Raw genomic sequence first — 13,966 nt, 5'->3', positions numbered from 1 at the left:
ATGTGAACAATGATGGTAATGGAAGGGAGAAGACTCCATGGCCAAATGCCATGGTCAAAGGGACCAAAATGATGGGGATCCACATTTTGAGTGTATAGATTTGAGGAGGGAGCAATCGTAGATGCATGAGTTACCAACTTGGCCTTTGCTTTTCCACTTGTCTTGTGCGCCTTTTTTTTGATTTCCCTTTGTATTACTGCTCATAGCAAAAAGGGTTAGAGCTTCCTTTGTATGATGTATGGTAGTTGTATTACCCCTTAGTGATGAGGCAATTCATTTCAGATTGGGGTTGGGACATGCAAGGGTTCCTTTCCAAGTGAAGGAGAAGAAGAAAAAGGACGAAGATATCTCACTCTCTTTTCTATTTCTCTATCCTCACACGCATGAGTTCTTCTAGGCATATTCTGGACTTCAGGTTGAACTTCTGGGCAGCAGTTTCTGGGAGGCCGAATTTTGGCCTAGGCAGATCAGTTAGGGCCGAGTTCACTAGAGTTGACAAGAGGGAAGTTTGAACAGGCTTGACCATTGTATTTTTGGTCATTTTGACCAAGTGGGTTTTCCCAGGGTAAATATTGTGTTGTCTTTGTGCATTGTGACCTCTATTTTTCTTGTACATTTATGGTTGAATTTCTGAAATGTAATTGCTTAATGATAAACTGGAATTGTTAAAAGAGTATCTACATCATTAAAAGTAATTATCAGTTTTCAGAAATTAGTGTTTGTATGTATTGCACTTGCAAAATCAACAGTAAGTAGTATGACTATGCACTTGCTAATCAAGAGTAATGCATCTGGTTGCTTTACCCTAATAAAAAAATAGATGAAGTGATTCTTTCCTACATCATTTTTGTTTGATACTTACAGTGAAAAATGTGCTTTCTTTTTTCAATCCTTGTTTGCATAATCTGTAAAGCTATTTCTGCTTCGCTTGATTGTGTATGTTGATTTGGATGTGCTTGCAGATACCGAAAGGAGTACAACCTGGTGATGTACTTGTGCTTAGAGGCAAAGGTATGATCTTTGAAATTATTAATTTTCCCTTCGATGTTTGTGAATCATATCTCTAGATGCATGATACTGTAATATCCTTTAGCGTAATACTGAATAATCATTTCTTTCATGATGGTCTCTTGTTAGGAATCCCGAAACGAGTGGGCTTAACTGACCAAGGAGATCAATATGTGCAATTTCGTGTAAAGATTCCCACGTAAGTTCCCTTTTTTATAACTTTTTATAACTTTTTATTACCATGTAACTTATTCTATTCTTAATGCAACATGTAGATAACATTTTTGGAAATCCTTTCCTTTTGGAAATGGTACATGTACAATTCTGTTTAGAATTCCCATGGATATGACAGATATAGAAGAGGGAAATTTAGGTTTCCAAGGTATATGTAACAGTTCTGTTTTTTCTCCTCTTTTTCCTATAAATGGTACTTGCATAATTGCTTTTACCTTGGCAAATAGAGACTCACATTTTCTGTGCTATTGTTGAAACTTTGTTCATTGCTGCAGTATGTGTGAGATGACATACTTTCGAGAAGGCCTCATGTATTTATTGAGTTAACACTTGAAGCTTCATTTTCTTCTGCTAGAAGTTTACATCATACGTCATTGCTGTTATGTATATAAATATATCTAAAGTATCTGACTTCGATACGAATATAATCAAAAGGTGCATCACATAAAGACATACCTTTACGTGAAAGGTCATTTTGAGGCCTGTTGCGTACCACTTTGGATGATTTTTTATTTTTTGTTTAAATTTATTCGAGTATCCCAAAGATACCTTTGTGTAATTTGAAGACTGTGTTGGAAATAATACTGAGAGGGGGGGTGAATCAGTATTATCAGATCAATAAAACCTTTTCAATTTCATACTCAGAAACATATACGCGACTTCAGTTAAGTGAATCCGCGTGTACACGCGACTGTGTCTAAAGAAACTAGCGTATATGCAGATATCTTATGATTCAGTTAATCTTATCTTCAGTAAACGCATCAGAACATTATTAAGCAATTTAACAGTAAACAGGTGCAGTATAACAGAACAGAACATCACACAAGAGCCACACACATGAACACCATGATATAAGGTGGAAACCCAATGTGGGTGAAAACCACCTGCTGCAATTCATCTCTTTCTTCTTTAATGAGAAACTTCTTTTACAATATACTGGTGCAGTCCTTTACCAGTATGCAGGCTACAACCTGCAGAGGGCTACAACCCTCTCTTCCGTTTTCCAACTACTTCTGGAAGGGAGCTACAACCCCCTCAGCTCTTGTACTAGCTGATCCATTTACTAGTACGTAGGTGCTGACCCTACAACCTTCAGGGACCACGTTTCATCAATTTTCAGACTGGATCCAAGAGTACAAAGCAAACATTACCGCAATACAATCATCAACTTATACTTGCATCATAATTCATTAAACAACCCAATACCGAATCACTGAAACCCTGTCATCAAGAACACAGAACCCAAACCAGAATCTAGAACTCTGCAACAACCACCAGAATCAGCGACAACCTGAAATATCAACCCTTATCATGCATACGCTACTTCACTGTACCAAAACCGCGTGTATACGCGCTTTCTCCAAAGGCAACCCGCGTGCAGATCTAGAAATGATTACTTCTGCCTTTGCTGTCAGATCCGACCCTTGCCAAGCGTCCCGAACAGATAACCAGCAATACCAGATCCTCTCACTGCGTCAGACACCCACACACATATCTTTGCCTAGTGATCTTCTCCTTATATAGCCTTAGGCCTTGTTCAATACCAAGAGCCAAAACCATAGAAACACAATACCATCAACTTCAAAACTAGGGATCGACACGCCCGTCGAGACACAATGGTCCGAAACCATAGGCACAACTTCCAAGGACTAACCGCCATGGACCAAAGGTACTTTTCCACATACACGCGCTTTTTCTGAAGCCAACCTGCGTGTACACGCGACTTGGGCTTAACAAACCTGCGTGTATGAACTTCCTTGGTAAGCTGTACTAGGATCTGTCTTCTGATTAAGTTGCCATTACCTGTACCAACTTCTGAGCATCTGTACCAACCTCTGAGTGAGTTGCCATCAAGGACAACACTTGAATCATAATGCCAACAATCTCCCCCTTTGGACTTGATGGCAACCACTACACCAAGTCACTCTCCCCCTTTGACATCAAGGGCAAAGGGCGGACCAAGATATTCTCTTCTTTGGTATACCTTCTGCTGTCCATACTCCCCCTGAGTACTTGCTGAAATCTCCAACTGTGCTCCCCCTTTGTGTATGCCAAAGTGTACCAATCTATCCATCCTGCTCTTGCTGAATTGTGCTGTTCATGCTCCCCTTGACTGTAGGCAAGATCTGCAAAAGATGTTCTTCAAGAAGAACAAGGACTTATACATCATAGAAGACCTTCCTATCACCAAAAGACTCAACATACATTCATCATTCATCCCAGGCATAGTGGGGAAACCAACATAGGCCGTTACATGACCTTGACACCATAAAAAGAGATATCACAAGAGATACATGACATAGAGACGAAATATCTAGACCAAGACTTATGAAAGCCACCAACAGCATCATGATCTGTACCATAAGCATCAGCCTGCAATCCCATTCCTAAACAGTAAGATGTATCATTTAGCTTCATAGACTTTATCAACAACTTCTAACCATAATGCCAACAATGCATTATTTGAAGAATATTCTCCCCCTGAGTGTGAGCCAACCATGTCTGAACCATTTCCTGAGTCTGTTCTGCTCCCCCTGAGCCTGAGCCAACCATGACTGAACCTGGGTCTGTTCTGCTGCCCTTTCTCCATATACGCGACTTTGCAGCCTGTAACTCGCGTATATACGCGACTTGTCTTCATTATCTCAGCGTATGCAGGATGGAATACTGAATCTCATCACTTTCAGATTCCCCTGTGTCTGTTATGTCAGCTGACTGAGTTGTCCCACACCTTTCTGTCTCTGTCTTCTTCAATTCCTGCAACTGTGATGATGTATGGTCCCCTTGTCTTGAATTTTGAAATCTGCTCCTGCATTCCCTTGCTTTATGCCCATAGTTGTTGCATGTATAACACCTTATATTTTTCATGTTCCTTCTATCACAATCAATTGCTTTGTGTCCATATGCATTGCAGGCAAAGCAATACCCTCTGAAATACTTGGGATGCGATGATCTTTCTTGAACCATTCTACTTCTGCATCTGGCTGCAACATGTCCAAGATTATGACATACATAACATTCAACATTATTCAGCGGAGGAAATAATCGTCTATCACGTCCATAGTTAGGAGTAAAGGATCTTCCTTGAGGAATTTCTTTCCTTGGTTGTTCCTTGAGCATTTCAGATTTCTCATTAGAGTTTCTTGCCTCACCTTGTGAACTAGATTCACCTTCACCATATTCATGAAAACCAAGACCAGTCTTGATAGCAGGAGATCTTTGACTATTAAGAATATCATCCAAGACTTTAGAACTATCTTGAAATCGTAAGAGCTTATCCTTTTCTTCTAGTTTACCTTTCAAGATATTTACCTCAACCTGATGTTGTTCTTCCTTTTTCAGATACTGCTTCCTTAGGTCTTCTTCAACTTTTCTCCCTTCTTCCACTTGTCGCTTTAGTTTGATCACTTCATGTTCTTGATCTTCAAGATCTTCTTTTAGAGAGAGGATCTTTGATTCAAGTCTCTGAATAGTTGTGCTCTGATCTTTTGCTATATCCTGCAATCTCTCCCTTACCCTGGTTTCTGTTTCCAATAGTTCTTTTAATTTGGCAGCTTCTTCAGTTTCTGCATTCTTCTCTTCATGTGCCATGAGACTTTTAATATCCTCGCTATTATTGGATGAAGCATTCTTCTTCTTGTGCGCCATGAGACTTCTAATATCTTCACTATCATTTAATGAACTTTTAATATGGGAATAATAGCTTCTACCATCTTCTTCATATATCCTTTCTTTGTTATGAGGACATCTAGCAGCATAGTGACCAACTCTACCACATAGAAAACATTTGAAAGGCAGCTTATCTTTGAACCGTCCAGTTCCCCGTTCAAGATTCTTGACAAAATTTACCTCATCTTCTTCCTCTGACACTTCGAATGCGGCCTCTGGTGGTACCTCTTGTCGCATTTCAAAAGCAGTTAAGATCCCGTGAAGCTGTGACATGGTAATTTTCCGCACATTCTCCTTTTCTTCTATGGCAGATACTTTAGAATCAAATTTAGTAGACAGAGATCTCAAAACCTTTTGAACTAAGACAACTTCCTCAAATTCTTCACCCAGATCCCTCATACAATTCACAATCTCATCCATACGCAGGAAATAATTAGCTACGCTTTCATTACTTCGCATCTTAAGAGTTTCATACCGGATTCTGAGAGTTTGAAGCTTTGCTATTTTTACCTGATCATCACCTTCGTAGCTTGTAACGATTTTGTCCCATATTTCCTTAGCTGATTTGAGATGCATGATCTTCATAAATTCTGATTGAGTCAAAGTACTCAATAGGACATTAACTACTTTGGCATTGAGCTCATATTGCTTTTTCTCTGCTGGATCTGTAGGAGTTGCTGATGGGAATTTGTATCCTCCTTCTACGAGTCCCCAAACTTCTGCTCCAAGAGACTGTAGATATGCAGTGGTTCTTATCTTCCAGTGAGTAAAATTGTTCCCGTCAAAGACTGGTGGCCTGATGTGTGCCTCTCTTTCTGGATTAGCCATTTTGATGGATCTTTTCCTTCAAGCGATCAAGCTTCCTCTGAAGGACCTGCTTTGATACCAATTGTTGGAAATAATACTGAGAGGGGGGGTGAATCAGTATTATCAGATCAATAAAACCTTTTCAATTTCATACTCAGAAACATATACGCGACTTCAGTTAAGTGAATCCGCGTGTACATGCGACTGTGTCTAAAGAAACTAGCGTATATGCAGATATCTTATGATTCAGTTAATCTTATCTTCAGTAAACGCATCAGAACATTATTAAGCAATTTAACAGTAAACAGGTGCAGTATAACAGAACAGAACATCACACAAGAGCCACACACATGAACACCATGATATAAGGTGGAAACCCAATGTGGGTGAAAACCACCTGCTGCAATTCGTCTCTTTCTTCTTTAATGAGAAACTTCTTTTACAATATACTGGTGCAGTCCTTTACCAGTATGCAGGCTACAACCTGCAGAGGGCTACAACCAGTGTTGCACACATCGCGATTTAATCGCGATAAAATCGGAAAATCGCGATTTTTTCAAAATGACGATTCGAATCGCGATTTTTATCCAAAAAATCGGCGGAAATTTTTTTTAACGATTTTTATCGAAAAAATCGCGATTTTTTAAAAAATCGCGATTTTTTCGAAAAAATCGCGATTTTTAAGGAAAAAATCGCCGGGCACGGGGGCAGCGGGCGTTTTATATGGAAATTCGATTTTTATTTTATTCATTCAGCAGTCCGCCGCGGAGGAGAAGGAGGAGAAGGAGAAGAAGGGAGGGAGAGGGTTGCCGTCGCTTGTGGGAGCCGATTTTAGGAGGAATCCAAGCCAAGATCGCGAATTTGTCCATAAACCAGGTATGTAGATTAATTTTTTTTTGTTTTGGTTCTCTAAAAACTTTGTTTTTCATTGTTTTTAAAGAATTTTTGGAAATTTTTCATTGATTTGGGATGGGTTATTTGTTATGACTATGAGAACCAATTTTTGTTTTTTATTTTCTCATTTTCTTTAAACATTGTTTATTTTTTTTTATTTTTCATTGTTTTTTGGGTTTAGAAATTGGGATTTTGGAAATAATTAGCTTGTAATTTTGCAAATGCTAAATTGTAATTTGTATTTACTATTTACTATTATCATTTATGTAATCCTAAATTCCTATTTCCTAATCCTTATTTTTCCATAGGTTTGCAAATTCAAAATTCAAAAACAAACATGCCAAGGAAATTGGATCCTTTCTGGGAATATGGTGACCCTAAAACTCCGAATGATAGACAAAACTTGATTTGCAAGTTGTGTGGAAAGGAAATATTCGGGGGGTGTACAGGTTGAAGTTCCACCTTGCACAAATCCCTGGACGTGATGTGGGGCCCTGTCTAAAGACAAATGCTGAAATTATCCAAAAAGCCATGAGAGCATTGGGAGAATTAGAGCACACTAGAGACGCCAAAGAAGAACTCAAAAGGCAACTAAGAAGGTCAGTTGAAGGAAGTGGGCCAAGTGGCACAGGTTCTACTGCAGCGTCAGTCAATCCGTTTGCTGCATCATCATATTTTGTTCCTCGAACCACACCTGGTTCACAACCAACTATCGGTTCAATGATGAAAAGAACTGAAAAAGAAAAAGCTGACAAGTTGATGACAAAATTTCTCCTCTGGAGTGATATTCCTTTCAGCATTATAAGGAATAATCCATTTTTCCAACCTACTCTTGATGCTGTTGCCAGTGTTGGCCCGGGGTACAAACTCCCTTCTCTTCATGATTTCAGAGGCCGGCTTCTTCAAGATGAAAAGCGTGACTGCACCCAAAGATTGGAGGATTTTAGGGCATCATGGGCACAAACAGGATGCACTGTTATGTCAGATGGTTGGACTGACCAAAAGGGGAGAACCCTTATAAACTTCTTGGTTAGTTGTCCCTTGGGGACTATGTTTATCAAATCTGTTGATGCAACTCATCAAATCAAAGATGCAAAAAATTTATGTGATTTGCTGGATGTGTTTATTTTGGAGGTGGGTGCAGAAAATGTTGTCCAAGTCATAACGGACAACGCTGCAAATTATGTTGCTGCTGGTAGATTGCTTATGGACAGGCATCCTACTTTATTTTGGACACCTTGTGCTGCCCATTGTATTGATTTGATGTTAGAGGACATAGGGAAAATTCCCTTTGTCAAAGAGGCTGTTGACTCATCAAAAACCATCACAAAATTTATTTACAATCACACATCTGTGCTTAGCTTGATGAGAAAATGCACCAACAACAAAGAGTTGGTGCGCCCCGCCATTACACGGTTTGCGACGAGTTTCATATCTCTTCAATCCCTCTTGAATTCTATGTGGGATTTGAAGAGAATGTTTGTTTCAGAGGAGTGGCGTTCTTCGCCAATGAGCCGCAAACCAGAAGGAGAGGCCGTCTGCAGACTTGTTTCATACCAAGAAGACTTCTGGGCGGGAGTGCAGGAGGTGTGCGCTGTCACAGAACCTTTGGTAAAGGTTCTTCGGTTGGTAGATGGTGAGAAGCCCGCAATGGGCTATTTGTATGAAGCCATGGATAGGGCCAAAGAAGCCATTCGGTCCTACTATGATGACAAGGGAGATGATGGGTTCCAGAGACAACTCCTTCTATGGAAGGTCATTGATGAGCGATGGAACAACACACTCCATCGTCCCATTCATGCTGCTGGCCTTTTCCTGAACCCTGCATTTTCTTATGCATGTGGGTTTAATTTTGATGTTGAGGTCGTGGAAGGATTATTAACCTGTGTCCAGAAGATGGTGAAAACTCCAGAAGAACGTATGGAGGTCTCTAGACAAATTGAGCAATATAAGTTGTCAGGTGGCACATTTGGCTTTGAGATGGCTATCAATGATAGGACGGTTAAAATCCCAGGTATTTTTTAGTTTGTAGTATGTACTTTGTAACTTTGTTTCAAATTTCATTGTTTCTTCAAATTCCATTTTTTTCTTATGTTTATTTAAAATTTTCTTTGTAATTTTGTTGTAGACGCATGGTGGAAGATGTATGGTGGCAGAGTACCCCTTTTGCAAAATCTTGCCGTGCGCATCCTCAGCCAAACATGCAGCTCCTCGGGATGTGAGCGCAATTGGAGTGTATTTGAAAAAATACACAACAAGAAGCGCAATAGGTTAACACTTAAACATTTAAAATATTGCAAATTTCCAAATAAATTTTTGAATTCATTAAAGTTTTAAACAATATTTTTTTTATAATATTAATTATTAATTTATTATTTCATGAACTTTGTACAGGTTGGAGTCCCATAGACTTAATGACATGGTCTATGTCTACTACAATCTTCGATTGTGGGTGAAACAACTAGAGAAGACACCTGATACGGAAGCCATCTCATTGGATGGGATTGACACCACTGCTGAATGGAGGGTTGAGACCGAGAGGCCTCTCATGGATCCCACTGAGGATTGGTTAGTGCAGGATGAGGGGGAGGAGGAGGGGGAGGAGGAGGAGGAGGAGGAGGAGGAGCAGGAGCAGGAGGAGGAGGAGTTGGAGGAGCAGGAGGAGGAGGTGACACCGCCTACCCGGCTACCCGGGCTACCACTACCACCAGTAGAGGACGTGGTCTCCGTCCACCTCAGCCTCTTGTAGCTGCTACTACTAGTTCTTCAGCTTCTAGAGCACGTCAGACTCCACTGCCATTTCCACCACCACAGGCACCAGCTTCTACATCTAGAGGGAAAGAGAAAGCTGTGCCATATTCTCGCAAGAGGGGCAGAGGAAATCAATAGGATTAGACTTTCATTTTATTGTATATGACATTATGACATGATGAGATACATTATCATATTTTTTGTTGATATTTTGAGGCTGAGTTGGACTTGGGACTCAGGACTTACTATTCAGGACATGATTCAATGTTATGTGTGATTTTAGCGCTAGAAATGATATTGAACATCTTATATATTAGTTTTTTTATCATATTTATGTGTCAATGTATTTATTTTATGTTGTAGATGGTTTAGATATTAAAAAAATTGAAAAAAAATGAAAAAAAATGAATATTTTTGTGCCAAACGATTTTTTCCGATTTTTTCCCGATTTTTTCCCGATTTTAACGATTTTTCCGATTTTTTCCCGGCGCCGATTAAATCCCGATCGCGATGTGTGCAACATTGGCTACAACCCTCTCTTCCGTTTTCCAACTACTTCTGGAAGGGAGCTACAACCCCCTCAGCTCTTGTACTAGCTGATCCATTTACTAGTACGTAGGTGCTGACCCTACAACCTTCAGGGACCACGTTTCATCAATTTTTAGACTGGATCCAAGAGTACAAAGCAAACATTACCGCAATACAATCATCAACTTATACTTGCATCATAATTCATTAAACAACCCAATACCGAATCACTGAAACCCTGTCATCAAGAACACAGAACCCAAACCAGAATCTAGAACTCTGCAACAACCACCAGAATCAGCAACAACCTGAAATATCAACCCTTATCATGCATACGCTACTTCACTGTACCAAAACCGCGTGTATACGCGCTTTCTCCAAAGGCAACCCGCGTGCAGATCTAGAAATGATTACTTCTGCCTTTGCTGTCAGATCCGACCCTTGCCAAGCGTCCCGAACAGATAACCAGCAATACCAGATCCTCTCACTGCGTCAGACACCCACACACATATCTTTGCCTAGTGATCTTCTCCTTATATAGCCTTAGGCCTTGTTCAATACCAAGAGCCAAAACCATAGAAACACAATACCATCAACTTCAAAACTAGGGATCGACACGCCCGTCGAGACACAATGGTCCGAAACCATAGGCACAACTTCCAAGGACTAACCGCCATGGACCAAAGGTACTTTTCCACATACACGCGCTTTTTCTGAAGCCAACCTGCGTGTACACGCGACTTGGGCTTAACAAACCTGCGTGTATGAACTTCCTTGGTAAGCTGTACTAGGATCTGTCTTCTGATTAAGTTGCCATTACCTGTACCAACTTCTGAGCATCTGTACCAACCTCTGAGTGAGTTGCCATCAAGGACAACACTTGAATCATAATGCCAACAGACTGATCATGATAAGTTTTAATGTAATTGAGGAGAGGTATAGGGAGGGCCATTATTCTGTAAAAGTGTTTTCATGAATGCAGGTTCCTCTCTTTGTGGATTTGCAGCTGGAAGTAGAAGTGCCACATATTCCATGATACATGAGTATTTGATGATATGAAAGATGACAGTATCCATGATGATCTGGCCCAAGCACAATGCAGAAGTGCAGTTGAGAAATTCTGTGAAGGGAAAACATGGGTTTTTAATTGTGACTGACATGATAGCTCATGGCAGGGATTTTAAACTGGGTGAACATCCTTCATGAAATAATAACAGGTAGCTTGTATGCCTTCCCTTGAAAGCATGCTCAAGCCAAATGTGATAACAGAACTAGCACTAGTAATGAACAAAGAATAAAGCGCTGTAAATATGGTCTTCTTACCCAGAATTGTAGCAGTAATGCCATGCACAAGCTGGAGGCCATTTGAATGGTCTTATTGCTATTTTCCAATGTCGTCTAACCTAAAGATCATTAGCAGGCACAAATGAAGGAATGTCTTCGATCAGAAGTTTACTTAAAAGTTAAAATTCTATTGGAGTGCCTTCTTGATCTGATGTAATGGGTACACGTTTTGAGGATGATTCATGTGGATCTACACTGACATGTTTGATAAAGCTGCCCCTTTCCTATGTTGAAGATGTAACTAGTGTTGGTCTTCATAGTTGTAATGATGTCATCGTACTTGTAAAAAGAAAGAAAAAGAAAACATTTATTTGCAAAAAAAAGAAGTAAATTATTCTATTATGAAATGGGCTTCTTGCCCATTATAGGTCAAGCACCCATTGTGTGCTTTAGGATTTGTTGAGTCATGCCAAAGAGTCAAAGCCACAATGTATGTTGGAATTTCTGAGTCTAACTGTTAGAAATCCTTCCTGTACTCTCTGATTTATTTCTTCCTACTTGTTCTGTTAATTAACAAGTTATTTACCATGTAAATACTGAAAATAAATACAAGTACAGTCTCAACACATACAAATCATCAACTGAAGGAAAAACAAGCACACAAGTGACACCGTTATTTTTTGACTAATGTCCTCGAAAAAACCCAATGTGGGAAAACCGGTGCCGCTATCTGAGGGTTTTATTATTAAGCAGTTTCAGAATACAATCTGGGTGCCAGAAATGGCTCACCTGACAGAGAATGCCCTCGGCAGTAGTACCTCTCAGTCGGAGACAAAAATCAGCCCCAATTTGCCCCACGAAATCTCCCAGTGTCAGCCTCTCTAGCCTTGCGTCAACCTTTGGAGCCTTTGCATCTCCCATGTTGGCCCTCCTCAGGCTCTGCGCAGCTCTTCGCTGCCTCTGGATGCTTCTACGTGGCCTCTGGTGGCTTCTAGCTGGCCCTATTAGAATATTCCTATTTAGTATTTAATGCTCATTCCTTTTAGCTGTTGCTATTTGTATTCTTTTAGCAGTTTCTTAGATGAAACTGAGTGTTTCTATATTCTACATAGAAACCTGATGTTTCTATTATTGTAAATATCTCTGTATTATGATTGAGCTGTTTGCTCATTCGAAATTAATTCATTCGATATTCTTTTACATGCGTGTTTCGCACTGTTTTATGGTATCAGAGCACAGGGATTTTTTTTTCGAAATAATTTTTCGTAGTTTGAAAAATTCAGTAGTTCATTTCGAAGCTGCTCTCAGGGTCTGTAGATTTCTTGATCAGCTATCCGCTTCGTATTCTAATCTCTTGAGTTCCTTCATTCCTTTCTAAGGTCGAGCCCTCTGTAAGCCAGGTAGCCTTCACTGAGTCTTAGCCTCGGCTTTGCTCGCTGTGATAAAAGCTTACAGTCGTCCATCTCGATACAGAAATGGATTCTTCTCCTGCATGATCATTTTTATTTTCTGAGGAATTAAAATTGTGGCGGTGACCGTTTCGTGGGAGCGGGATTTGTTGTTTTTGGCTGGCCAGTTTGCTTGAAATCGTGAATTAAAACTGGACGGCTTTCCGGCTCAGAATTTTGAAATCGCTTTGAAATCTCGAATCCGGCTATTTCTTCGGCAAAGGTGACTCAGTCTATTTGTTTCTTTTGAACCCCTGTCATCTCATCGTGATACGTCATTCTGCCATTGATGACCGATAATTAATCACTGTATTCAATCTACGTATTTGAGCTTGGGGTTTTTGTGGATTAATACTGGATCCGTGTCCAAACTTGAATGCTAATCGCTGGAGTCTGTAATTTTTTCAGAGTAATCACTGGAAATTTGTGATACTCGTCGTTCATCTTCCGTCCTATCAAGGCTTTCTGACGTGGCATGGAAACTTCGAAACTCTTTCTGTCCCGTGAATGACCTTGCATATTTTATCGGGCCGGAAAAATAATTTCTTGGCAGGCTTTGATTCGACACAGCTCCCGCTGGCTCATTGGGAATCAAACTCGAAATTGATTGTAGACGTTCGATTATATTTTCACGAATCTTGTGCAATTTTTTGGCAGAGACGTGAAGCCTTGACGACGTCCAACATAAATTGAAGCTCCAATATTCTCTGCGGTCCGCTGTATCAATCCGCTCATGTAGGTTAAACTATATTTAATCTACGTATTTGTTTTACGTATCTGGGAAGTCTGCCGGCAGTTTTTTTTTTCAATTAGATGGTCGCTCAAATCTATTGAATATACAAGTCAGCGTGGTATCAGCGGAAGCGTGGTATCAGCGTGGTTTCATATACAAGTCAGCGTGGTATCATATACAGAACAACGTATACAGAACAACGTGGACAACTTCAGTCTACGTATTTTTTTCTCTTCACATCAGCTTTAATTTTATAAAGATACATGTGACCTCTTGTCTGGTGTTTTGATCTGGTGTTTTGGTCTGGTGTTTTGATCTGGTACAGATCTGAGTTATTTTGTTTGTGCATTGTTCAAGGCAGAATTTGTTAAGGTTCTGTGTCAGTCTCATACAGTCATCTTGATATTTTCTTGAAATTTATTTGTGGTTCCTTCATTTGAAAAGGCATCACCTGAAAGAGGAATTTTAAAACGTATCTTGTAGCCCTAGCCATACAAGAGTCTCGGCCCTTATTTCCTGTTACTTGATCTCTGAAGTTTAGCATTTGTTTGCTCAAGGCTGCCTGTGGAGAATTTGTTCTGCAGCCTGTGTTAAACCGGCAGCTGTATAG

General features: G+C 40.0%; 2 protein-coding genes across 4 annotated transcripts in view; both read left to right on the top strand.

The window, feature by feature from the left end:
- Positions 1–13,966, top strand: part of ATJ1 (DNAJ heat shock family protein) — a 332,305-nt gene that overhangs the window by 261,114 nt on the left and 57,225 nt on the right. For all 3 annotated transcript variants that reach the window (XM_089374301.1, XM_089374302.1, XM_089374303.1), the window contains exons 16-17: positions 963–1,011; positions 1,138–1,207. In XM_089374301.1, the coding sequence (XP_089230427.1) occupies positions 963–1,011; positions 1,138–1,207 (119 nt within the window). The remainder of the gene's footprint in view (positions 1–962; positions 1,012–1,137; positions 1,208–13,966) is intronic.
- LOC149242689 (uncharacterized) overlaps positions 7,771–13,966 on the top strand; it is a 46,931-nt gene continuing 40,735 nt past the window's right edge. Inside the window, exons 1-3 of the mRNA XM_089461039.1 lie at positions 7,771–8,626; positions 8,741–8,882; positions 9,007–9,258. Of these exons, the coding sequence (XP_089317165.1) occupies positions 7,819–8,626; positions 8,741–8,882; positions 9,007–9,258 (1,202 nt within the window). The 5' untranslated portion in view covers positions 7,771–7,818. The remainder of the gene's footprint in view (positions 8,627–8,740; positions 8,883–9,006; positions 9,259–13,966) is intronic.

This window comes from Pinus tabuliformis, chromosome 8 (genome assembly GCF_031772625.1).
Source record: "Pinus tabuliformis cultivar Carrire ecotype Pingquan chromosome 8, CPIR1, whole genome shotgun sequence".
NCBI lineage: Eukaryota > Viridiplantae > Streptophyta > Pinopsida > Pinales > Pinaceae > Pinus > Pinus tabuliformis.
This window is presented reverse-complemented; position numbering and strand designations above follow the sequence as displayed.